Source organism: Micromonas pusilla (genome assembly GCF_000151265.4).
Source record: "Micromonas pusilla CCMP1545 genomic scaffold MICPUCscaffold_1, whole genome shotgun sequence".
NCBI classification, from domain to species: domain Eukaryota; kingdom Viridiplantae; phylum Chlorophyta; class Mamiellophyceae; order Mamiellales; family Mamiellaceae; genus Micromonas; species Micromonas pusilla.
This window is the reverse complement of record NW_003315882.1, coordinates 1565185-1588742: the sequence shown is the minus strand read 5'-3', so window position 1 is coordinate 1588742 and position 23558 is coordinate 1565185. Positions and strand designations below refer to the sequence as shown.

General features: G+C 67.9%; 13 protein-coding genes across 13 annotated transcripts in view; 7 read left to right on the top strand and 6 right to left on the bottom strand.

Annotated features, from left to right (window-relative positions):
• MICPUCDRAFT_46348 (uncharacterized protein) overlaps window positions 1-581 on the bottom strand; it is a gene marked incomplete at its 5' end in the record, with an annotated part of 4344 nt that extends 3763 nt beyond the window's left edge. Inside the window, one exon of the mRNA XM_003055101.1 lies at window positions 324-581. Coding sequence (XP_003055147.1) covers window positions 324-581 — 258 coding nt within the window. The remainder of the gene's footprint in view (window positions 1-323) is intronic.
• A 488-nt stretch (window positions 582-1069) lies between these two features.
• Window positions 1070-2875, bottom strand: MICPUCDRAFT_12341 (uncharacterized protein; the record flags this gene model as incomplete). The annotated part of the gene is made up of 1 exon (XM_003055100.1): window positions 1070-2875. The coding sequence occupies one exon, from the start codon at window positions 2873-2875 to the stop codon at window positions 1070-1072; it is 1806 nt and encodes a 601-aa protein (XP_003055146.1).
• A 1646-nt stretch (window positions 2876-4521) lies between these two features.
• Window positions 4522-5900, top strand: MICPUCDRAFT_24425 (uncharacterized protein; the record flags this gene model as incomplete). The annotated part of the gene is made up of 2 exons (XM_003055638.1): window positions 4522-4905; window positions 5086-5900. Coding segments are annotated over exons 1-2 (1188 nt in total), but the record flags the coding sequence as incomplete, so codon positions are not given.
• A 401-nt stretch (window positions 5901-6301) lies between these two features.
• On the bottom strand, window positions 6302-7029 carry MICPUCDRAFT_61644 (uncharacterized protein). Its single transcript, XM_003055099.1, has one exon. The coding sequence runs from the start codon at window positions 6959-6961 to the stop codon at window positions 6347-6349; it is 615 nt and encodes a 204-aa protein (XP_003055145.1). The 5' UTR covers window positions 6962-7029; the 3' UTR covers window positions 6302-6346.
• Window positions 7030-7182: 153 nt separating this feature from the next.
• On the top strand, window positions 7183-9418 carry MICPUCDRAFT_31044 (uncharacterized protein; the record flags this gene model as incomplete). The annotated part of the gene is made up of 4 exons (XM_003055637.1): window positions 7183-7775; window positions 7938-8123; window positions 8317-8561; window positions 8734-9418. The coding sequence occupies exons 1-4, from the start codon at window positions 7245-7247 to the stop codon at window positions 9416-9418; spliced, it is 1647 nt and encodes a 548-aa protein (XP_003055683.1). The 5' UTR covers window positions 7183-7244.
• A 128-nt stretch (window positions 9419-9546) lies between these two features.
• MICPUCDRAFT_7976 (uncharacterized protein) lies at window positions 9547-10080 on the bottom strand (the record flags this gene model as incomplete). Its single annotated transcript, XM_003055098.1, has 1 exon — window positions 9547-10080. A coding segment is annotated over one exon (534 nt), but the record flags the coding sequence as incomplete, so codon positions are not given.
• A 1064-nt stretch (window positions 10081-11144) lies between these two features.
• On the top strand, window positions 11145-12142 carry MICPUCDRAFT_46344 (uncharacterized protein; the record flags this gene model as incomplete). The annotated part of the gene is made up of 2 exons (XM_003055636.1): window positions 11145-11706; window positions 12002-12142. The coding sequence occupies 2 exons, from the start codon at window positions 11145-11147 to the stop codon at window positions 12139-12141; spliced, it is 702 nt and encodes a 233-aa protein (XP_003055682.1). The 3' UTR covers window position 12142.
• Window positions 12143-12266: 124 nt separating this feature from the next.
• MICPUCDRAFT_50597 (uncharacterized protein) lies at window positions 12267-13298 on the bottom strand (the record flags this gene model as incomplete). The annotated part of the gene is made up of 1 exon (XM_003055097.1): window positions 12267-13298. One exon carries the CDS (start codon window positions 13296-13298, stop codon window positions 12267-12269), a length of 1032 nt encoding a protein of 343 aa, XP_003055143.1.
• Window positions 13299-13552: 254 nt separating this feature from the next.
• MICPUCDRAFT_50596 (uncharacterized protein) lies at window positions 13553-14998 on the top strand (the record flags this gene model as incomplete). Its single annotated transcript, XM_003055635.1, has 3 exons — window positions 13553-14206; window positions 14379-14540; window positions 14645-14998. The coding sequence occupies 3 exons, from the start codon at window positions 13553-13555 to the stop codon at window positions 14996-14998; spliced, it is 1170 nt and encodes a 389-aa protein (XP_003055681.1).
• A 188-nt stretch (window positions 14999-15186) lies between these two features.
• Window positions 15187-18995, top strand: MICPUCDRAFT_50595 (camta-like transcriptional regulator; the record flags this gene model as incomplete). Its single annotated transcript, XM_003055634.1, has 4 exons — window positions 15187-15451; window positions 15602-15750; window positions 15791-17081; window positions 17248-18995. The coding sequence occupies 4 exons, from the start codon at window positions 15187-15189 to the stop codon at window positions 18993-18995; spliced, it is 3453 nt and encodes a 1150-aa protein (XP_003055680.1).
• Window positions 18996-19196: 201 nt separating this feature from the next.
• On the top strand, window positions 19197-20657 carry MICPUCDRAFT_50594 (uncharacterized protein; the record flags this gene model as incomplete). Its single annotated transcript, XM_003055633.1, has 1 exon — window positions 19197-20657. The coding sequence occupies one exon, from the start codon at window positions 19197-19199 to the stop codon at window positions 20655-20657; it is 1461 nt and encodes a 486-aa protein (XP_003055679.1).
• Window positions 20658-20808: 151 nt separating this feature from the next.
• On the bottom strand, window positions 20809-21630 carry MICPUCDRAFT_50593 (uncharacterized protein; the record flags this gene model as incomplete). The annotated part of the gene is made up of 1 exon (XM_003055096.1): window positions 20809-21630. The coding sequence occupies one exon, from the start codon at window positions 21628-21630 to the stop codon at window positions 20809-20811; it is 822 nt and encodes a 273-aa protein (XP_003055142.1).
• A 149-nt stretch (window positions 21631-21779) lies between these two features.
• Window positions 21780-22604, top strand: MICPUCDRAFT_38111 (uncharacterized protein; the record flags this gene model as incomplete). Its single annotated transcript, XM_003055632.1, has 2 exons — window positions 21780-21816; window positions 21991-22604. 2 exons carry the CDS (start codon window positions 21780-21782, stop codon window positions 22602-22604), a joined length of 651 nt encoding a protein of 216 aa, XP_003055678.1.
• Between the last annotated feature and the right edge of the window lie 954 nt (window positions 22605-23558).

The window sequence follows — 23558 nt, the reverse complement described above, 5'->3', positions numbered from 1 at the left end:
CCGCCCGCAGCGCCTCCGCGGCGGCGGCCTCCGCCGCCGCCGCCGCCGCCGCCGCCGCCGCCGCCGCCGCCGGGTAGCAAACCCAGCGGATGGGACGCGCCCGCGCCCGCGTCGATGCTGCCGCCGCTTGCGCCGCCGCCCGGAGCGCCGCCCGGGCGCGAGCGATCGCGCTCGCCGTCGCCGCCGAGAGGCCGAGGAGGACGCTTCGGGGATAAAAAGTTTGCGCGGTACTACCGAGACCCGTCGAAGGAAGCGGGAGGGATCACCGCCGCCGCGCGGAGCGGGTTCGTGGACTCCGGCGCGTCCGTGGACGCCCTGCGCACCGCGCCGCACGTCGGCAGCGGCAGCGGCAACAGCGGCGGCGCGGCGTACGCGAAGGAAGCCGCCGCCGCGGATCCGCTGCGAGCGATGGAATTTTTCGCGAAGCAAGCCGCGAGGGAGGATAAGTTTCGCGAAGAGCGGCAGGCCGCGGCGAAAGAAAAAACGCTCGCGAGCGGGGGGTTTTCATCAGAGCGGCTGACGCCCGCGGAGATCGCGGCCGCGGCGACGGGCGCGCGAGGGCCGATACGCCGCGAGGACATCGACGCGCGGATTCGATACGACGGCACGAGGGGGCATCACATGGGCGACTTCGCGCCCCCTGGGGCCTTCATCGCGCCCGCGGACGCCGCCGCCGCCGCCGCGCGCGACATCGCCGCTCGCATAGGGAGCGGCGGCGGGCACGCGGTAGAGACCGCGCCGGGGACGACGCCGGTGCAGAAGACGTGGGCGAAGCCCTCGGGCGCGGGCGCGGGAGGAGAGACGCCGGGGTTGGGGCACGGCGGCGGCGGCGGCGGGTTGGGGTACGGCGGCGGCGCGGACAACCCCGGGCTCGGGTCGGACGTCGCAGACCCGGCCGCGCCGAAGGAGGGCGAGGACATCTTCGAGCAGTACAAGAAGCGAATGATGCAAGGGTACCGCCACCGCCCGAACCCGCTCGGGAACCCGCGCAAGCAGTACTATTAGGAGTCGGTCTATTTCTGCTGAACTCAATTAAAACATTTTCACCTCTTTCGTATCCGCGCGTCGTCTATCGCGACACCGGGATGGACTCCCTCGCGACGTAGTTGTCCATCGTCACCATCTGCTCCGGGTCGAACACCGCGAGCTCCTTCTCCTGCTCCTCGCCCATCACGCACCCGGCGCCGTACGACAGCTCGGACTCGCCCTTCGAACCCTCCGGCTCTCTCGCCTCCATCGCGTTCGCCTCCTTCACGACGTCCGGGACAATCTTTTTGATCCCCTTGGTCGGCCCGCCGTAGATCGCCTTGTCCGTCACGACCTCCGCGGCGAGCTTCCCTCCGAGCACGGCGCCCTCCATGCTCCCCAAGAACTTCTGCGACGTCCAGTCCCCCGCGAGCGTGAAGTTGCTGATGGGCGTGGCCTGACTCGGGCGGTACTTGTTCCGGCCCGGGATGGCGGCGTAGACGCTGCGGGGCGTCTTCACGACCGCGTGCTTCAGGAGCTTCGCGCCGACGCCGTCGGGGCTCCCCGGGCCGATCTCGAGCGGGAAGAGGCGCTCGAGCTCCTTCATCGTCGCGTCGACGATCTCCTGGTTGCTCTTCGCGATCCAGTTCGTGTTGCCGCCGGCGAGGGGCGAGCACGGCGCGAAGACGAGCTCGAGCATCGACTTCTCCTCGTCGTAGTACTCCTTGCACGTCGTGGACATGTCCGCGTAGACGGACAGCAGCGGCGAGCGCGAGAAGCACAGGTGGTCCACGTTCTGGAGCTTGCGGTCGAACCACAAGTGGATGTTGATCACCGGGATGCCCTCGAGGTTTTGAATCTGATGGAAGAACGGCATGTTGGACCACTTCTTCGGGAGGAGGCGCTTCATGACGTCCACGGGCACCGCGCTGACGTACTCGTCCGCGACGATCTCTTCGCCGTTCGTCATCTTGAGGCACTTCACGCTGCCGTCGTCGTTCAGGACGAACTCCTTGAGGCGGGCTTTCATGCGGACCTCGCCGCCGCCGGCTTTGACGTGATCCGCCATCGGCGCGCAGAGGCGATCCGGCTGGTTCCCGTCGAGAAACGCCATCTGAAGCCCGTCCGTCTCGTTCAAGAAGCGGTTCATCGCGGTCAGGACGACGGTCATCGAGAGCTTATCCGGGTCGATGAAATCGAGCGCCTTCGCCATGGAGATGAACACCTCCTCGTTGATGCGCTCGGGCATGCCGTACTTGCGCATGAAGTCGAGGACGCTGAGCTCGTCTTGCGCGTCGATGAAATCTTGGCCCTCGATGAGCATCGGGATGAGCGGCGGCGCGGTCTGAAGCTTCTCCGGGAGCGACAACATCTTCTGGTTGAGAAGGATCGCGAGTCCAAAGTTCAGCGGCGCGGGGATGCCCTTCATGAAGTCGAACGTCGTGAACTCTCCGGGGAGCTCCTGCATCGCGAAGATCATCTTGTGCACTTTCCACTGCAGTCGATCCTCGATGTCGAGCTCCGCGAAGAGGTTCATCATGTTCGGGTACGCGCCGAAGAAGATGTGGAGGCCGGTCTCGATCCAGTCGCCGTCCTTGTCCTGCCACGCGCTGACCTTGCCGCCGAGGACGTCGCGTCCCTCGAGGACGATGGGCTCGTGCCCAGCGTCGACGAGGTATTTCGCGCACGCGAGGCCGGAGAGGCCGCCGCCGACGATGGCCACCTTCTTCTTCTTCCCCATGCCCTTGAGCTCCTTGAACTTTTGCGACAGCGCGGCGCCCTCGCGGTAGTTGTCCGTGTCCGAGATCTTATCCGGCTTCGGGTAGTCTTTCGCGACGACGCGGAGCGCCCTCGCGCGCGACGCCGCGGCGGGGGCGACGCGAGACTGCGCGACCCGCCGCGCCGTCATCGATTCGGACGCGCGCGACGCGAGCGACGCGGACGCGGCGGACGCGCCGATCGTCGTTCCCGCGACCATGATGTCGTGCGGAGGAGGAAGCGTGAAGCTCGAGTGCTCGAGCGATCGAGGGCGCGTGCGAGGCGCGTCTCGAGATGGCGCGACGTCCTTTATCTTACCCACAACAGCAGGAAAAAGCGATGACGTCCTCTTTCCGTTTTCCGCGAGCTGCTTCGGCCAATCAGCGTACGGCGTCGCAATTCGTACGCGCAAACAGAGCGGAGGTGTACGTTCGGCGTAAGTTTTCCGCGCGAAAGGAAGAAAACGGAGTCGCCGAAGATCCGGCGGCACAAGGCGGCGCGAGGCGAAGGCGCGAGGACGCGATGGATCTCGCCGCGCTCGCGGGAACGCGCGCGGGCGCGCGCGCGCCGCGCCCCGTCGCGTCGCAGTCGAGACACGGCGGCGGCGGCGGCGGCGGCGGCGGCGGCGACGACGACGACGGCGACAGCGACGACGACGTCGCCGCCGCCGAGATCGACCCCGAGACCGCGCGCGGGCTCATGCGCGCGTTCGTGAAGAACGCCCTGGACGGCGCGCGCCGCGGGTCTCGCGCGCAGTACTACGAGCTCCTGGACGCGATCGACGGTCTCGAGGAGGCGGACGTCGCGCGGGACAAGACGATGATGCTCGAGGCGCTCGCGGAGCACGTCTCGTCGCTCGACGTGCGCGTGCACGAGAACCTCCTTCAAAAAGTCCTGCGCGCGAACCCGTGGCGATGCCGCGACGACGTCGTGAGCCTCGTGATCGTGTTCTGCGTCAACTTGGTCGTGACGCACGCGGGGTCGCTGTTGCAGACGGTGTTGGACGTTCTCGTGGAGAGTTTCACGCCGCCGGCGGGGTACCCCGTGGAGGCGCTGGAGGAAGACATGGACATGGGACGACGCGGCGGCGGCGCGGGCGCGGGCGCCGGCGCGTCGTCGCCGACGCCGCCGCCGGCGCGCGCGGCGCTGGAAGGGACCGGCGGCGCGGGGAGTCGACCGGCGTCGGAGACGACCGCCGCGATCGTCGGCGCGGTCGAGTCGATCTTGACCCTCGTGCCGCTCGCGGTGAGCGTGCTGAGGCCGACGCTATTGCAGCGGTTGCCGCATAAGTCGTCGCACCGGGCGACGCAGTGTCAGTACCTCAGGGCGGCGTTTCGGTTAGTAGAAACGCCCTCGGGGGCGCCGTTACGCGATGTGTTGTTACAGTCCGTCGTCGCTCACATGCTAGAGCTCGACGTTGACATCAAGTGGGAGGACATCCGCGCGGAGCGCCCGAACGACGGCGACGACGGCGGCGACGACGACGGCGACGACGACTCCGACGACGACGCGGACGACGACGACGACGACGACGCCGACGGGAAAGACGGCGCGGGGATCTTCGAGCTCGAAGACATAGAAAAAACGATCGAGGAGCAGCTCGTGCGTCAAGCCGCGGCGTGGGAGCGCGGGTACGGCATGCACGGCGGCGGAGGGATGTCCGCGCGCGGCGACCCCGGGGGCGCCAACTACGGAGGCTACTACCCGGACAACAACCACTCGCGTCACGCCAGCGGGAGCGGGCGTCTGTCCCCCGGCGGCGGCGGCGGCGTCGCCGTGGACGAGACCGCGGACGCGCTCGATTCGATGATGGAGATCACCCTCGCGCACGTGGACGCGAGGATCGACCGCGGGGACGACGCCGCGGTGAGCGACGCGTTGCTTCGAACGTTCGTGTCCACGCTTCTGCCGGCGCACAAGTCAAAGTTCACGCAGTTTATTCTCTTCCACGCGTGCGCGCGCGACGCGGCCGGGATCCAAGGGAATGAAGGCGAAGGCGGCGAGCTCGCGTCGAGGGTCGTGGAGGTTCTGCTGGAGCGTTTGACGGACCCGCACCACCCGCCGGCGGGGCGGTTGGCGGCGACGGCGTATCTGGCGTCGTTTTTAGCGCGCGCGACGTTTCTCTCGGCGGCGTTTATGTCGAGCGTCCTGCGGAGGCTGACCGCGTGGTGCGTCGCGACGGTCGAGAGCGCGACGCGCGGCGCGGGCGTCACCGGCGTGACGTCCCCGGAGAGCGGCGGCGGCAAGGGTGGGTCGGGAGGGTTATCCCGCGGGTTCGGGTCTTCGTTCGACGTCGAAGGCGCGAGCGAAGACGCCGCGCCCGACGACGCGAAGCCGGCTCCGCTCACGGACACGGAACAGCGAGAGTTCGCGAACGCGTCGAGCGCGACGCTCGCGGTCTTCGACAGCGCGTGCCAGGCTCTGATGTACGTCCTGTGTTACCGCATGACGGATATTCTCGACGTCGGCGACGAGCCAGCGACGACGCTTCGCGCGCTGCCGTTGAGGGAGATTTTATACAGCAAGCTGAACCCGACGCACACGTGCTTGCCGTCCGTGGTGACGGAGTTTTTGCACCGCGCCGTGGAGGCGGGCGTGGACGGGTTCGACGAGCAGCTTTTGGAGAAGCACCGGAGGGAGCGGAAGGAAAAAGACGCCGCGACGGCGGGCGGCGGCGGAAACGGCGGAAACGGCGGAAACGGCGGAAATGGAAACGGAAACGCCGCGCTCGCGCGCACGCAAAGCACCGTCGTCCTCGGCAGCGAAGTCGCGGAGGCGGTGCGGCATCGCCGCCCGCTCCGGATGTTCTTCCCGTTCGACCCGTACCTCCTCCGACGAAGCGCCGGGCGCCTGAGGCTTCCGTCGACGTACGTGACGTGGCGAGGCAGCGCGCGACGCGCCGGCGCCGGCGCCGGCGCTGGCGCCGGCGACGGCGACCGCGAGGGCAGCGGCAGCGATCTCGACGACGACGACGACGACGACGACGACGAGGTCATCACGTCCTCGAGCGAGTCCGAGTCCGACGGCCGCGGCAGCGGCGGCGGCATCGGACGCCGCGGACGCAGCGGCAGCCGCAGCAGCTCGCACATGGGAAGCGTCGGCGCCGGTCGAATCGGGAGCCTCCCGAACTCGCTGAACCCGCGCCCGCGGAAGTTGACCCGAGCGAACCTCGGCCCGCGGCCGCTGTTCGGGTCCTCGAACGGCTCGAACGGCGGGCGGATGAGAAACTCGCCGTCGCCGCCGAACGGCCTGGGAGCGGACGGGTTCTCCGTCTCTCCGAACGGAGTCGGGACCCGCGACGGTCCCGTCGTCGGGTTCGGTCTGCCGAAAGGCGGCCGGTCGTCGCCGTCGTCGGAGGGGGTCGCGGGGTTCTTCGGCGGCGTTCCGAGCAACAACGCGGGGTTCTTTTCCGGCGGGAGCGCGAGCGACAGCGGCGGCGGGTCGTTCGGGGGGAGAGGGAGAGGGAGGACGCCGCCGCGGGCGCCGAGACGATCGTAGATCGGAGACGAACGAAAAAGACGTCGAAACGAATCGAAAACAACCTTCGAACCCGGACATCGCAACGCGCATGGTGATTAAGTACCATTAAGTGCGTGACACTTCTTCTATCTCACGTTCACTATCATTTGCTAACCTTAGGTCCCTGCAACATGAGCTCGCGCATGCCCTCCCACGTCTCCGTCCACGCCGCCAGCGTCTCTCGGTCGAACCCGCCATCGCCGCCGCCGTCGCCGCCGCCGCCGTCGCCGCCGCCGTCGCCGCCGCCGCCGCCGCCGCGCGCCGTCGCCTCGACCGTCGCGAGGAGCGCTCTCCCGAACGCGTCGTAGTGCGCGGGAGTCACCTTGTACGCGACGAGGTGCCTCCCGCCGAGCTCCCTGAGCGCGGTCTTCGTTCGCCGCCACGCGCCGTTATCGAACGACGACGACGACGGATCCGCTCCCGCCGTCGCGACGACGACGAAGTCGTCGATGGCTCGCGCGACTGACCGCGCGTGCAACCGCCACGCCGCGCTGTTCAGCAGCCGCGCGCGGCGGAAGTTGAACAGCTGTACGAACCCGGGGTGCGACGCGAAGAAGCGACGCAGGAGCTCGTCGCCGACGCCGTCGACGCCGCACGGGGCGTTTTCGCATGCCGCCTGCCAACTCTGACGCACGAACCGCTTTTTCCGTTTCTGCCATCCGCGCGGATGGAACTTCCTCGCGCGACCGCGACCGGCGATGCCGCGAAGCACGTCCATGTTTTGTTGTATCGACCGCTATCGACGCGATGTCGCCGTCATCGCGCGCGCGCCTCGCGGTATCGCCGCGCCTCGAAGAGTGAGGCCGCGGTAATAACGGAAGGAATAATATTTCTGTTGTCAGTGAAGCCGAAACGTGACACCAGACAGGAAGGTTATGGGCTTCGCGCGCGGTAAGCCGACCCCCCCATCGGGACCGCTCGCGCACTTCCCCCCGCGCGGCACGGGTCCCGGTCGCGTCCCCCCCGATCCGATCCCCGGGTCCCCGGGCGCGCCTCCCACGATGCCCGCGGACGCCGCCGCGGAGGAGTACGACCACCTCCCCGGGGCGTCCGTCAGCGCGATCGCGGAGACGGTCGGGTTCGACAATCTCCCCGACGAGGTCGCGCGCGCGCTCGCCCCGGACGTGGAGTACCGCCTGCGCGAGGTCATCCAGGACGCGTGCAAGTTCATGCGCCACAGCAAGCGCGTACAGCTGTCCACGGAGGACGTGAACAGCTCGCTGAAGATGAAGAAGGTGGAGGCGCTCTACGGATTCCCCGCGAACGCGCCCGCCATCGCGTTTAAAGAGGTGCCGGGGCATCCCGATTTCTTCACGCAGGCGAGCAAGGAGATCGAGCTGAAGGACATCCTCGCGATGAAGCTCCCGCGCCCGCCGATCGCGGTCAACGTCGTCCCGCACTGGCTCGCCGTGGACGGCGTCCAGCCCCTGATCCCGGAGAACCCGCCGCTGGGGCCGGGGGAAAATCTCCGACCCGATCTCGAGGCGGATATCGACGTCGACGAGCGCGCGCGAGCGATGTTCCGCGCGCCCGTCGCGCCGCAAGACGTCGGCGGGCCGGCCGCGCACGCCGCCGCTAACGCCGCCGCCGCGGGGGCGAAGCGCAAGGCTGCGGGCGGCGCCGGCGAGGACGGCGGCGTTACCGGCGCGGGCGCGGACGGCGCCGCGGTGGTCCAACCCGTGGTCGCGCACGAGCTCAGCAAGGAGCTCCAGCTGTACTTCGACAGAGTCACCGCGGTGATCCGAGGCGGCGGCGCCGGGGAAGAGGCGCCGATGTTGCGAGCCGCGCTGGCGTCTCTCGCGACGGACGCGGGCTTGCACCAGCTCATGCCGTACCTCGTGCAATTCGTTCAGACGGAGGTGGCCAAGTCGCTCAGGCGCGTTCTATCTCACACTGATCCCCATACGACCGCGTCGGCGAGGTGGACGCCGATCCTTAAGGACTTTATCTCCCGGCGCATCTCTCCGCCCACCCCTCGGTTTCAATCCCGACACACCTCGACGCCTTTCAACGCCAACTAACGCCTTTCAACTCCACCCCGACGTTCGCTCGTACGGAACGACCCTCAGGGAGCTCCCGAAGCTTCGCGCGCTCACCGCCGCGACGCTCGCGATCGTGGCGAACCCGAACGTGCACGTCGAGCTGTACCTGCATCAGTTCATGCCGTCCATCGTGACGTGCATGGTCGCGAAGCGGCTGTGCGCGTCGCCGGACGAGAACCACTGGGCGCTGCGCGAGCAAGCGGCGGAGACGATGAATTTCGTGTGCGAGAAGTTTGGACGCGAGTACCCGACGATTCAGGCGCGTTCTATACACTGGTCCCCATACGACCGCGTCGGCGTGGTGAACGCCGTTCCTTAAGCACTTTTGCCGGCGATTCTCTCCGCCCACCCCTCGCTTTCAATCCCCGACCTCGATGCCTTTCAACGCCAACTGACGCCTTTCAACTCCACCCCGACTTCACTTTGTATGGAACGACCCTCAGCCGAGGATCACGCGGACGTTATCGAAGGCGCTGCTCGACGAAACGAAGCCGCTGAGCACGCACTACGGCGCCATCGTCGGGCTGCACGCGCTCGGCCCGAGGGTCGTTCGGATGCTTCTCGTGCCGAACATTCGGCGGTACATGTCGCGTTTGGAGCCGTTCTTGGAGCCGCCGACGGGGAGCGGGGGAGGCGCGGACGAGGAGAAGAAAACGCACGCGTCGAAGACGTTAAAATATAACGAAGCGGTCAAGGTCAAGGACGCGTTGCGAAGAGCCGTCGGCTTGTGCCTGAAGAAACTCGTCGCGGACCCGAGGCGCGAGGCGGCCAACGCGCGCGAGCCGGAGCTCCGCGCGGCGCGGCTGAAGGCGTCGCGCGCCGCGGGAGACGGCGGCGAAGGCGGAGAGACGGAGGCGGAGGACCAGCGAGCGGGCGTCGACGCGAAGAAGAGCGCGAGGGATCTGAAGGGGAAACCCGCGTCGGAGGTGGAGGGGTTCGTCGTCGGCAAGGCGCCGAAGGGGTTGAAAGTCGAGAAAGCCGCGGACGCGGACGACGGCGACGGCGGCGACGGCGGCGAGCTCATCGAAGATCCGAGGGCGATTCACGCCGAGTTGGCCGCCGCGGCGGCGTTGCTCGGCGACGACGTCGGGCCGTACGCCCCCGCGCCCGCCGTGGCCGACACGTTTTTGTGATGACATGACGCGTTGGTGTTTCTTACACGAGCGAGCGCCCGCCGCCATAATCGCCGACGCTATTTCGACGACGACCACCCCCACGAGCTCCAATCCCCGAACCACGACGACCCGCCGCCCTTCTGCTTGCTCTTCAACCCGTTCGCGAGCCACTCCATCCCCTCCCACAGCCCTTCGCCTTTCGTCGCGGAGCACTTAAAGATGGCCCACTTTCGATTCTTGATCTCGTGGAGGCCCAACCCTTCCGCGATCTGCGCGTCGTCCAACGCCCCCGGCGCGTCTTGCTTGTTCGCGTACACCAAAATCGTCGCGTCCCTCAGCTCCTCCTCCTCTACTATCGCCTGAAACTCCTGCTTCGACGTCCCGACGCGCTCCACGTCGGACGAATCCACGACGTAGACGATCGCCTGCGTGTTCGGGTAGTAACACCGCCAGTACGGCCGGATGCTGCTCTGGCCGCCCAAGTCCCAGACTTGGAATTTTATGTTCTTGTACGTCACCGTCTCGACGTTGAATCCGATCGTCGGGATCGTGGACACGACCGTGCCGACTTGGAGTCGGTACAGGATCGTCGTCTTGCCCGCGTTGTCCAGGCCGAGGACGAGGATGCGCGCCTCTTGGTCGCCCATGGCTGAGTACAGCCGCGACATGATGACGCCCATGATGAAGGCTGGCGGCGGCGGCGAAGCTCGATTTCGATTTTTTTTTTTTTTCTCCCTCTCGAGCGCGAAACCGATCTTCTGGAAGGATGGATGAGAGCGGGGAGCGAAGGTCAGGTTTCGAGGATCGACGGCGCGGCGCGTCGGTGGTGACGTTCGCTGAACGTCGTGGCGTCGTCGCCGTCGTGGCGTCGAATGCATTCTTCAGCTCAGGTCTCCAAACGCAAGTTTATCCGCACGAGAACTCGGCGAAGGTGTTTGCATCAAGAGAATGCACCGCACGCGTTCGACGCGCGACGACGCGACGGGTCGGGGGATCGACGGACGGACGGACGGACGAGCGCGCGCGCGCGAGTCGTCCCACGTTTCTCAGTTCTCCAAGGTGATGTTTCTCCGCATTGTCACGGACCTAGGTAGAACGAAAGTTTAACGTATTCATCACCGAAACGGTGGGACGACCGCGGCGACGCGCGGGCGCGGGCGACGACGCGGACCGATAAAATCGCCGCGGCGACGCGACGCGCGGCCTCCCTCCGTCGAGGAAGGATCGCGCGCGGCGTCGCGTTGAGAGTCAGTCGTTTCGATAGTTTCAAAGCGCGCGAGCGCTTGATTCAAATACCACAGGAAACGTTGATCATCGTCCTCTCATTCCGCGCGCGCGCGACGCGGAGGCGGCGGAGGCGGGGAGGGATCGCGAGCGACGGCCGCGAGAGAAACCACCAGTGTGCAGCGACGAGAGGAGAAGGATTGATTGAGGATTCTAAAAACCCCGCCGTCCATCAGGCCGAGCGGCGAGGACGCGCACCTGATCACGAGCGCTCGATCGCGCGTGCGGACCGCGGGATCGCGACGTCCGCGGGGTGCGTCGGGTGAGACGCGCGAAGGGCGCGTCGGGCGCGCGGCGTGCTGTGGCCGAGCTTCGGTGAACGCGCACGCGACGACGACGACGGCCGACCTCGGCTATCGGCGACGGCGCTGCGAGCGACGACGGAAATCGGAGTCCCATGTACCAGGCATTGTTAGTTGTCCCGCCACGCCACTTCGCGACGCGCGCGTCTCGTTCGATGATGGCGGCGCAGACGTCGGGTCGCGTCGACCTCGCGCCGCGCCGCGGACGCGCGCGAAGGGGCGCCTCGAACCCCGCGGCGCCGCGCGGAGCGACGCCGCGACGACGACGCCGCGTCGTCGCGCCCGCGTCCTCCTCGCCCTCCGACGACGGCACCTCCGGATCCTCCGGATCCTCCTCCTCTCCCTCGACGTCCGCGCCGCAAACCTTCGTCGCCGTCGACCCCGCCGCGCCGCACGCCGACCCCGCCGCGCGCGTGTGGTACGTCCCGAACTTCCTCGCGGACGACGCCCGCGACGCGGTCGCGGCCGCGTGCGTAAAGCTGCGATCGAAACTCCGCGTCGACCACTCCGTCGCGGTGGGGCGGCTCTCCGCGGCGGCGCCGGTGACGTCCGCGGCGTACGCCGCCTTCGCGTCCGCGCCCGCGCTGTCCAAACTCCGACAGCTGACGTCGTGCGAGAGCCTCGCGCTTGGGGACTACCCGGTGGAGGTGCGTCTGTACCGCGTCGGATCCAGCATGGGGTGGCATACGGACGTGCGGCTGTACGACCCGCCGCAATACGGTGCGTTCTATACACTGGTCCCCATACGACCCCGTCCGCGTGGTGAACGCCGATCCTTAAGGACTTTTCCCGGCGTTTCTCTCCGCCCACCCCTCGCGTTCAATCCCCGCCCTCGGCGCCTTTCAACTCCACCTGACGCCTTTCAACTCCACCCCGACGTTCGCTTGTATGGAACGACCCTAAGAGTTGATCTACACGGCAACAAACTCGTCCGACGCGAAGACGGAGTGGGTGGGGTCGGACGGCGCGCGACGGGCGATCACGCCGCCGGCGAACTCGCTGCTGCTGTTTCGAGCCGAGGGCGCGAGGCACAGGGTCGTGAGCGGGAGCGAGGGGGAGCGGACGATCGTGAAGGCGTTGTTCGTGGAGCGCGCCGGGTGCGCGAAGACGGAGGCGTTCGGGGAGGTCATGGAGCAGGCGCCGTGGAGGCGGTGAGCGCCGCGTGCACGTAGTTTGATGAGCGTAGTTTGAGCATGTAGTAGTATCGTATTGCAGCGTAGGTAGCGTATATGCATCGTTCGTGTCGTCGTTCGTTCGCGTGGATCGTGCGCGTGGGTGGACTATGCGTCGACGCCGAGAGCTGCGAGGGCGTCGCGCGCCCCATCGACGGCTAATCCGTCGTGAGAGACAACCTTTTTGTAGTATTCGATCGCCGTTGGAACACATTTCCGAACGCCCTTGCCGGATTCGTACGCGTTACCTAGCTCAAGTGCGGCGTAGGCAAAAAAATCAGAGGTCTCGTATTCGACCACCGCGTGATAGTGCTCGACCGCCTTCACTTCGTCTTTCTTAACGCCGAGGCCCTGTGCGTAGCACCGAGCGACCACGTACGCCGCATCGAGGTTGCCGCCGCCCGGGTCGAAGGCTATCGAAGCCCACTTGAACGCGTCTTCGAACTCCTCGCGCCCCCAGTGAATAAGGCAGAGCTGCTCGGCCCCATCGCTGGGATCGTGTTCATCATCCAAGTAAGGGCCACCGCACTCTGCGTGCATGCGAAACCACTTTATCGCTTCTTCAATATCGGCGTTACGAAGGTCGAAGTACCGGTTCAAGTAGATCTGACCGAGGAAGTACTTAGCATCGTTGCTGCCGATGCTCGCAGCTTTTTGGAGCCATTCAATACCCTCCGAAGGCGTGTCCTGGAAATCATCGTCTGCGATTTCCAACATGTCTCGCCAGAGAAACCCCATGTCATAAGAGTAACTCCTCTCGTTGGCGTCGCCGCATAGGCCCAAGTGAGGGAAGAGGTAGTCGGTCGGCTCGTCGCGCCACTCTTCTCTCAGCACGCCGTTGATGTTGAGGATGTATCTCAGTCTGTCGAGGCGATCTCCGCCGATGAGCTGTCGGTCGTGTCGTTTAAGTCGCGCGTCGTCCGAGCCGTCGGTGAAGTCGAGCGCGTCGGGCAACGACGCGGCCTCTTTCGAAGCCTCCCAGAAGACTTTGCTCGCCTCCGCGAGCGCGAGCCTGTCGAGGACGTTCGGCACGCGCTTCAAGATGGCGCACGCGACGACGCCGTCGACGCGCAGGCTGGGGGCGTCGGGATCCGGGGGAAGGAGCGCGAGACGCGCGTTCGATCGCGCGCGGGTTTCCATGACGGACGCGGCGGAGGCGCGCGCTGAAGTGGCGAGGGGCGTTAGGGTTCTCTTTTACGAATAGTTCTGTTCGCGCGGGAAAAGCTGGGGAAAAGCCTGGCTGGGCCGCCTCTTCGCCTTCCACGCAGAGGCGGTCGCGCGTGCGACGGCCCGATGCCGTCTCGCGCCCGCCCTCGCGCCATCGAACGTTCGCCTGACGCGCGTCGAAGCGTTCGCATCGCGCGTCGTCACTCCACCGCGCCCGCGCGCACGCCATGCGTCTCTTCCTCGCGTCGTGCGTCCTCCTCGCCCTCGGCGCGGACCTCGTCGCCGCGGGCCCCGCGGCGTCGGCGTCGGCGTCGGCGCCGCCGAGAGACGGCGCGCGCCGCGGTCGCGGCCGAGCCCGCGGCCGCGCCGCGCCCGCGCAGATCCTCCGCGACGCGGACGCGGACGCGGACGCGGACGCGGACGTCGTCGTCGCGCAGCAAGCCGCGGGGCCGGCGTCGTCGCCGACGCTCGCGACGCCTATCTTCGACCCGACGACGCAGGACATCGGCGACGCGAGCGCGTTCATCGAGGACGCGCGCCGCCGCGCGGAGCGCATCGCGAGCGACGAGGTCCGCGACGCGGTGAACGATCTCTACGCGCCCATCTTGGACCGCGACTACCCGGACGCCGGCGAAGGCGACGGCGACGGTTTCACGCCCCGAGGGTTCTCGAGGTGGCTCCGCCGCGGCCGCGAAGGCGACCGCGCGTCCTTCGGCCCTTCCCGGCCAGTCATCGGCGAGAGCGTCGTCGACGCGCTCGAGCTGAGCGACGACATCCTATCCCTGACCGCGCCGGGCGCCGCGAGCGCGGCAGAGAGCGGGTTCGACGCGCTCGCGGAGGTGGCCGGCGACGCCGCCGCCGCGCCCGCCGCCGAGACTGAGGTGCGTTCTATACACTGGTTCCCATACGACCGCGTTGGCGTGGTGAACGCCGATCCTTAAGGACTTTGCCCGGCGCATCTCTGCACCCAGCCCTCGCTTTCAATCTCCGCCCGCGACGCCTTTCAACTCAAACTGACGCCTATGAACTCCACCCCGACGTTCGCTTGTATAGAACGACCCTGACGCCGACCCCGCCGGGTTCGACCTCTCCGACCTCGCGACGACACAGCCGACGCCGTCCGAGCTGGAAGCGATCGCGGGAAGCGCGCAGATCGCGTCCAAGGTGGCCGCGGCGATGAACAACGCCGCGACCGCGGCGTACCAGCGCGCCACGGTGCGTCGTCGACGCGACGCGATCGAAACTCCCGTTCCGCGTCGATCACCGTAAGACGCGCGTCGCTCACGCGTCCTCCCTCCCTCCTCTCTCTCTCGCCGCAGACGCCGGAGCAGCGCGCGGCGGTCAAGGACGCCGCCGCCTCCGCGGCCGCGGCAACGATCCAAAAGACGCTCGAGATGCAAGCGACCGCGCCGGTGGGTCGTTACGTCCCCGGCGATTCCCAGTGGGGCGTCGACGCGACGTTCAAGGCGCGCGAGGTTTTGGACGCCGTGTATCGCGCGCAGCGGGAACGCGCGTTCGGCGGCGACGGCGCGCGACGGAGCGGCGGCGGCGCGGGCGGCGAGCCTTCGTTTGACCGCGCTGGGGTGTATAATCCCGCGGGCGACGGCGACGCGTTCGTCGCCGAGGTGTGGAGGCAGATGCGGCTCGGAAGAGAGATGGAAGGCGAGGCGTGAGGCGAGCGAAGTAACATCGAGTTCACATCGAATTTCAGAATCGAATTTCGTCGTACAGATTTTGTCCGTCAGCTCTGTCAGCATCTGACTCGGCTCGCGCTCGGCAGCCCTGTCATTTTTGCGGCGCCCGCGCCGTCGGCGCTGGTCACCCCGGTCCCCGCGGCTCGCGCGCGTCCTCGCGCGTCACGATGAGCGGCAGCGGCAGCGGCAGCGGAGGCCGAACCTCGACGCTCATGGACGAAGGCGGCGGCGGCGACGGGTACAGCCCCGCGGCGATCGTGCTCACGCCCCCGTCTCCGATGGGCGCGGACGGCGCCTCGCGAGCGCACATCATCGCGCTTCTTCAGCAGTCGCAGACGCGATGGCTGAAGAACACGGAAGTCTGCGATATCCTTCTGAACCACAGGGCGTACGACTTCGTGCTGAGCCCGAACGCGCCGATCCAGCCGTCGGGTGCGCGCCGTCGCTTCTTCCCTCCGCGGCGTCGTCAGATCTCCGCGCGTGCATAGATTCGCCGAACCCTTTTTTTTTGTTAGATTATTCGGAGTTTTTGACTCGCCTCCCTTCCTCCCGCCTCCTTCCACCGTCACCGCGATCTCGCAGCCGGATCGCTGTTCCTGTTCGATCGCAAAGTCGTGCGATTCTTCCGCAAGGACGGGCACGAGTGGCAGAAGAAGAAAGACGGCAAGACCGTGCGGGAGACGCACGAGAAGCTGAAGATGCTACTACGCCCATCACGCGTCGGACGGGACGTTTCAACGCCGATGCTACTGGCTCCTAAACTCGGACGAGGGCGTCGTGCTCGTGCACTACCTGAAAGTCACGCCCGGGATGAAGACCGAGCGCGGCGGGCACGGCGGGGATCTGTCGAATTGGCCGGCGGGGGCGTATCCGGGGCACGGATTTCAGAATTTATTCGGCGGCGGCGACTCGGGCGGGACCACCGATAGCGGGCTGTACGGCACCCTCAGCGGCACCTTCAGCGGCACCATCAGCGGCGGCGGCACCTCAGGGGGAGCCTTCGGCTCCAGAGGCGGCTACTCGGACATCGAGATCGACGAGTCGGATTTGATGATTCGAAGCGCGGGGTCTTCGCCGACGGTGTCTCAGATGCGCGGCGCCGGCGGGTTCGGCGGACGCGTTGGACACGCGTACGCCTCGCATCAAGGCGGGACGAGCGTGTACGCGTCTTCGCCCGCGGCGGCCGCCGCGCGCGCGGCGGCGCAGATGCAGATGCACGACGCGCGGCTCGGCAGACCCATAACCAACGATCCGCCGGCTAACGTCGACCGGTGGTGGAGCGGCCGAGGCGTCGGCACCGGCGACGACGACGAGTACGGCGTCAACGACCCGGAGCTCGAGGAGCTCCTGCGCGACAGCGACATGGAGCTCGGCACCCCGCACGGCGGCGCGGGCGCTCCCGGCGGCGGTCAAGGACGACCGAACGAGCTGCACCAGTACCTCATGAATGAGATCGGGTACGAAGGCGGAGGGAACGCGCCGCCGCCGCCGCCGCCGGGGAGCGACAACATGCGACAGAAATCGTGGGACTCCGGGCTGAGCCTGAGCGTGAGCGGTCTCACCGGGCTGCCGTCCGCGCCCGGGGAGGACAGCGTGCACAGCGGAACGATCGCCGGCAGCCTTGGCGTCGGCGCGCCCGGCCACGGCCAAGCGCCGCCGCCGCACCCGCTCGCGGCGGCGGCGGCGGAGGCTGCCGCCGCCGCGGGGCCGGACATCACGACGTCGTTCTTATCCCCGACCCCAGCGCCTTCGTCGTCCGCGGACGACCTGTCCGGGCGCGGGGCCGACCGCTCGAGCGCGATGCGCGGGGTGACGTCGTTGACGCAGATCGAAGGAAAAATCGCCGATCTTCAGCAGACGTTGCTTCGCGTCGCGTCCAACGCGGTGCACACGAACGTCGAGCAGGTGGCGCGTCTGGAGGAGGACCTCATCGCGCTCGAGCGCGGCGCGGAGGCGATGATGCCACGCGCGATCGGGAGCGGGTCCGGAACCGGTGGCGGGAGCGGCGGCGGCGGGCCCGGGCGGGGAAGCAGGAAGCTGTTCGGGCGAGGAGGAGACGGCGGTGCGTTCTGGTTACACTAGTCCCCATACGACCGCGTCGGCGTGGTGAACGCCGATCCTTAAGGACTTTTGCCGGCGTCTCTCTCCGCCCACCCCTCGGTTTCAATCCCCGCCTTCGACGCCTTTCAACTCCGACTGACGCCTTTCAACTCCACCCCGACGTTCAGCCGAGCACCACCGCCGCGGACGGTCGTTCGACGGCGGCGGCGGCGGCGGGCACAGAGCGGTCGCGCAGAGAAAACCGCCGCCGATGCGATGGGACGCGGACGACGACGGCGGCGATAGCGGCGGCGCGGACGAAGAGGACGACGACGACGACGACGACGCGGAGAAATCTGGGGACGACGGCGAGGACCCCCACGAGGGCTTGCTGTCGCCGTTGAAGAGCGCGGCGGCGGCGACGCGACGGCCCGGCGGCGCGGCGAACCGACGAAGCTACCCGCCCAGGCACGCGGCGCCGCCCGTGCCGATCGCGTCCACGGCGCGCGGCGTGTCGCAGAGCGGCTCGGAGATGGACGACGGCGCGACCGACGCGGACGACCGCGCGCCGTCCCCGGGGATGGCGGCGGCGGCGATGCGCGCGTCGTCGGCGCAAGCGGCGCAATTCGCGCAGCGGTCCGCGCGCGCGCGCGCGCCGATCGTCACCGTCCCGCCCACGTCGTCGATCTTGTGGGAGATTCACGACTTCTCTCCGGAGTGGGACGTCGAGAGCGGCGGCGCGAAGGTGATCATCTCCGGCGCCGCGCGCCCTGGGCTTCCGGAGGGGCTGCACCTGTGCTGCGTGTTCGGCGAGATCGAAGTTCCCGCGGAGCAAATCTCGCCGGGGGTGCTGCGATGCCGCGCGCCGCCGCGCAGCGCGGGGCGCGTGCCCTTGTACATCTCGTGCCTCGGCGGCGGGAAGCGCCCGGCGTCGGACATCCGCACGTTCGAGTACAAGGAAACCTCCGGCGGCGGCGCGAAGGATCGACGGACCGCGGAGGTGCGCCTCACGACGGGCGTCACCGAGCGGGATTTCCAGCTGCGGCTCGTGCACTTGCTCATCGGCGCGGACAGGAGCTCGGTGAGGGACCGAAGCAGCGCCGGCGGCGGCGGTGGCGGCGGCGGTGGCGGCGGCAGCGGCGGTGGCGGCGGTGGCGGCGGATCCGGATCTGGCGGCGGCAACGACAGCGCCGCCGGCGGCGGCGGCGGCAACGGCGGCAGCGGCGGCGGCAGCGGCAGCGGCGGCAGCAGCAACGACGGCGGCGGCGCGCCCGGCGCCTCGGCGAACATCACGCCCGCGCCCGCGAACCCGAGCCCGAACCCGAACCCGGGCGCGTCGTTCGCGCGCAAATCCGTCGCCGCGCTCGCGTCCCCCGGGACGTCCCTCGCGGACCCGCTGGCGTCGCTCTTCTCCGCCTCTCCGGGCGCCGCCGACGACCTCACCGACGAGGACGTCTCGCGCGTGTTTAAAACCGCGCTCGAGGCGCGCCTGCGCCACGCCATCTCCGCGGAAGCGAAGCGTCACCGCGTCGTGACGACCGGCGTCGTCCCTAACCCCGGGTACGTGCTCCCTCGAAGCGCGTATCACCGCATAGACAGCGGCGGGATGGGTTTAATCCACTGCGTCGCCGCGCTCGGGATGAGCTGGGCGATTCCAGCGATGGTTCGCACCGGCTGCGAGGTGAACCAACCGGACCGACGCGCGCGAACGGCGTTGCACTGGGCCGCCGCGAAAGGCCACGAAGACACCGTCGCGTGTTTGCTCGCGGAGGGTGCGAACATCCGCGCGACCGCGCGGTGGGGCGCGGGCGGGTACACCGCCGCGGACCTCGCAGCCGCGCTCGGCCACGGCGGCATCGCAGCGTACATCTCTGAGGTGCGTTCTACACACTGGTTCCCATACGACCCCGTCGCCGTGGTGAACGCCGATCCTTAAGGACTTTTCCCGGCGCATCTCTCCGCCCAGGGTCCCACGCTTTCAATCCCCGACCTCGACGCCTTTCAATTCCGCTTCTGACGCCTTTCAACTCCACCCCGACTTCGCTTCGTATGGAACGACCCTGAGACGTCTCTGGCGGCGAGCCTCTCGAACATTTCGCTGTACGGCGGCCCGACCGCGGCGCGTCGGCACGGGCCGATGCTAGGAAACGCCGGGTCGCAGTTGAGGGTGCCGTGGAAGGCGAAGAAGGCGGCGCATCCCAGAGACGCGGCGGCGTTCGCGGGGGGCGCGCCGTCCGCGGGCGCCGTCGGCGGACCGCTGGGGCTCGGAGGGGTCACGACGCCGATGGTGTCGGACGTGCCGACGCCCGTGGCGGCGGCGCGGCGCGGGCGGCTGGCGAAACCGCCGATCGCGCCCGTGCGGTTGCTGCTCGCGACGGAGACGGAAGTCACCGCGACGGACTTTACGAGCCACACGGAGCTGGAGACGGAGGCGGAGGGCGGCGGCGGCGGCGGCGGCGGCGGCGGAAACGACACGAAGGGTCTCATGACGCACCCGGAGATGATCACGTCGTTGGCGTACCGAAAAGACGCGATGCGACGGCGGAAGCTTCGAAGGAGGACGGACGGGTCCTTGGGGCCGGTCAAGGAGGGAGAGGAGCCGGGTCTCGTTGCGGAGCACGACAGCGATCGCGACGTGAAAAAGGTGGTGAAGAAGGCGGAAAAAGCCGCCCAGAAGATCACGTCGTCGCTTCGAAGTTTGCAGCAGAGCAAGACGTCGAACGCGGGCGGCGGCGGCGGCGACGGGCCCGGATCGAAGACGCAGGCGGTCGATCTCGGGAAGCGAGGCCGCCGTAGCGACGTCGCGACGGCGGCGGCGGCGGACGTCGCGCCACCGGCGCCGCCGGCGGCGGCGGACCGTCGACCGGCGTCGACGATTTCGCAGCTCCAAGAGCGCATCATCGCGTTGCAGGGCACCCTCCGCGGCGCGCAGATGCAACGGCGGTACAACACGATGCAGTCGCGCGCCAACGCGTCGCGGCGGCGGCACCCGGCCGGGGACATCATGCAGCTCGTGTCGTCGTCGCACCTCGCGCAGCAGTGGGGTCTCGCGCGTCTCTCCTCCGGGGATCTCACACGGCACGTCAGAGGCGGCGGCGGCGGCGGCGGCTCGAACCCGACGACGCCGCGCGACGGCTCGCCCGCGAAGTCGCCGATGAAGAAGAGCCCGATCCGAGCGCCGGACGCGGACGCGGGCGCGTTCGACGTCAACGGCGACGTCAACGGCGACGTCGACGACACCATCGACGACGACATGGAAGACGACGACGAGGAGGAGGAGGAAGACGTCGACGTCGTCGCCGGGGCATACAATCCGCGCGCCATCGGCGCGAGAGGGAAGTACGCGACCAAGGCGAAGAGCGACGACGACGACGACGACGACGACGACGACGACGAGGAGGAGGAGGAGGAAGGTGTGAACCACCAGGACGTCAAGCAGGCGGTGTCGCGCATCCAAGCCATCGTGAAGTCGCAAGAGGCGCGCGAGCAGTACCTGCGGCTGCGGCAGACGACGGTGTCGATGCAAGAGCGGTTGGCGGCGCGCGGCCGCGACGCCGAAGAGGAGAACTTGGAGGTGGAGGACGACGACGACGAATAAAGAATAACCGAAACATCCTCGGGGGGCGGGGGATGTCGATGTACGATACGACGATGTGATGCTTTGATGCGTAGTGTGACGTTGTTTAGATGCGCGCGTGTAGGTGTAAACAACATGTGAGTTGTTGTCGCCGTCGTCGTCGTCGTCGTTCTCAAAGCTTCCCCCACGCGGTCGACGCCTTGAGCGCCGCTTCGCACTGGGCCATGACGTCGCCGTCGCAGAGCCCGAGTTCTTCCGCCACCAAGGCTGCTTCGCAGCTTCCGTTTTTCGCCGCGAATAGGAGATACTCTTCCGCCTTTGTACGGTTAACTTGATAGTAACTACCGTACCAGTAGCAGATCCCGAGCTCGCACGCGGCGTCCGCGCATCCCAGCTTCGCGGCCTCCTTATACAGCCTCCACCCCAACTGGTGATTTTTCGTGAAGCCGCCTTCGCCGCGTAAGAGCAGAGTACCGAGCTCGTACACACCCTTGCCTTGGAGCGCCGTCCCTAGTTTCAGAAACCACTGCGTTGCCATCCATTTGTCCTCTTCCACGCCGATACCCCACAGGTAGCATACGCCGACGTGGTGCACGGCGCGCTCGAACCCCGCCTCTGCGGACGCTCTCACGAGTTCGAACCCGACAAGAGGGTTCGAGTATTTTTTGTAGAACCCGTCGGGGAAGCTTTCGCCGTGCAAGTACACCATACCGAGGCGGTACGTCGCTTCCGGGCTGCACTTCGCGGTGGCTTTTTTCAACCATTCGACGGTCTCTTCCGCGCCTTCGCACTCGCGAGCGAAGCCTATCATGACGTCCGCGGGGGGAAGGCTCTCCTCTCGCGTCGACGCGTCCTTCCACACTTTCGAAGTCGCGGCGAGCGCGTATCTGGACTTCACGTCGTCGACGCGCGCGAGCACGAGGCACGCGAGATCCTCGGAGATGTCGTCGAACGGACCGACGCGGTCGCGGATCGAAGCGGCGCGGGTCTTCATGATGTGATGGCGCGCGCGAAGAAGGGAGCGTGGCGGGTGCGGGGGGAAGTGAGTCGGAGTTTTTTTCTCGTGGCGTTCAAACGAACCGAACGCAGCCGAGAGCTTTTTCGCCCGGGGCGCCACTTCCCTCCGCGCGCGCTCCCGACGGGATGGCGGCGGACGCGCAAGTCGCCGCGGCGCCGAAGGGTGCGTCGCACGTCACCGCCCCCACTCTCGCCCTCGCGCGCCGTCCCCCGCGTCGCGCACGGCGTCGCCGCGCGCCCCGCGCGAGATCTCGGCACCCGTCGTCCGATGCCTTTTTTTTCCTCCACCTCTTCTCTTCGTCCGCCGACGGTCATCATCCCTCCGCCGTCGTCGCAGCGAAAGTGGGCGCGAAAGCGGAGCAGCGCGACGGCATCGCGCGCCCCGGGCACAGCGAGATCGGCAAGCTCGCGGTGTGGTCCGTGACGTCCGCGAAGCCTGGGAACGGCGTCGAGCTCCTGCGCGACGACTGCCTGGACACGTACTGGCAATCGGACGGCGCGCAGCCCCACCTCGTCAACGTGCAGTTTCAAAAGAAGGTTCGCCTGCGCGAGCTCGCGCTGTACGCCAAGTACGCGCTCGACGAGTCGTACACGCCGTCGAAGATTAGCATCAGGGCGGGGAACTCGTTCCACGACCTGCGGGAGATCAAGGTCGTGGACTTGGAGGAGCCGGGGGGGTGGATGCACGTGTCTCTCGCGAAAGACGATTCGGGCGGCGGCGGCGGGGGGGGGGTGGGGGGGGACGGCGACGACGGCGGCGGCGGCGACGACGGCGAATGCCTGCGCGCGTTCTTTCTTCAGATCGCGGTGTTATCGAACCACCAGAACGGAAGGGACACGCACGTGAGGCAGATGAAGATATTCGGACCGCGGACGGACCCGACGGCGTTGATGGGACGCGGGATATCCTTCGCGACCCCGGAGTTTGGGCAGTTCGCCACGGTGAGATAGATGACAGCAGAGAACACGAGTAGTTTGTTTGTCTTAGGCGCATCGTGCGAATCCAATGCTATCAGACGCGAGCGAGCGACCGCTGCTAGTGTGCGCTACGATGGGAGGAGGAGGAGGAGGAGGAGGAACGCGTCGTCCGCGACGGACCGTCGCCTCCCGTCGTCACGCGCGCGCGACTTTCCAGCTCAACAAGTTCCCCAACGCCTCGCTCCCTTCCTTCGTGCCATCCTCCCCCGCGTGAAGCACCGTGCTCATGAACTTCTCTTGCTTCACCTTCCCGCGCGCGATCCCGAGGTTTATCCGCGCGACGTCGAGCAACCACTGGTCGCTCAGCCCGCGCGCGAGCTCAAAAAACTTTTCGAAACAACTCGCCGCCTTGGCGTGTTCGCCCTCCGCGCTTCGAATCTTCCCGAGCGTGCACCACGCCCGCGCGTCCGCGCCCGGGTCCCTCACGACGCCCTTGCCTCCGCTCTCCTCCTCCGTCTCCGCCTCGCGCGCTTTCGCGAGGAGGATCGCGCTCATCCCGCCGCCGCCGCCGCCGCCGTTATCCGGCGGCTCCCCGTCCAGAAAAAACTCGAGGCATCGCGCCGCTTCCCTCTGATGCGCTTCCGCCGCCGCCGTCTCGCCGCTCGCGATCGCGGCGTCGCGCATCGCGAGCCGCGACGCCGCGAGCGCGCGTCGCGCCTTCCCCGCGCCCACCGCGTCGACGGGGGAGGCTTTCCGCGCACACAGTGTCAGGTGGTCGTCCTGGCGTTCCAACGCCGCGGCGTGCTCGCCGATCCTCGCGAGCGCGAGTCCCAACCGGTAGTTCGCGTCCGCCTCCAAGAGCACGCCGCCGTCGCTCTCGCCCTCCTTCCTCGCGACGTCCAGCGCGCTCGTGAGGAAGCGCACCGCGCCGTCGCCGTCGCCCTCGCGCGTCTTCGCGTCCGCGGCGGCGTTGTAGGCGCGAATGAG

What these genes read in the sequence shown, in the direction of transcription:
- MICPUCDRAFT_61644 (XM_003055099.1), bottom strand. Translation starts at nt 6,961, where the DNA reads ATGGACGTGCTTCGCGGCATCGCCGGTCGCGGTCGCGCGAGGAAGTTC.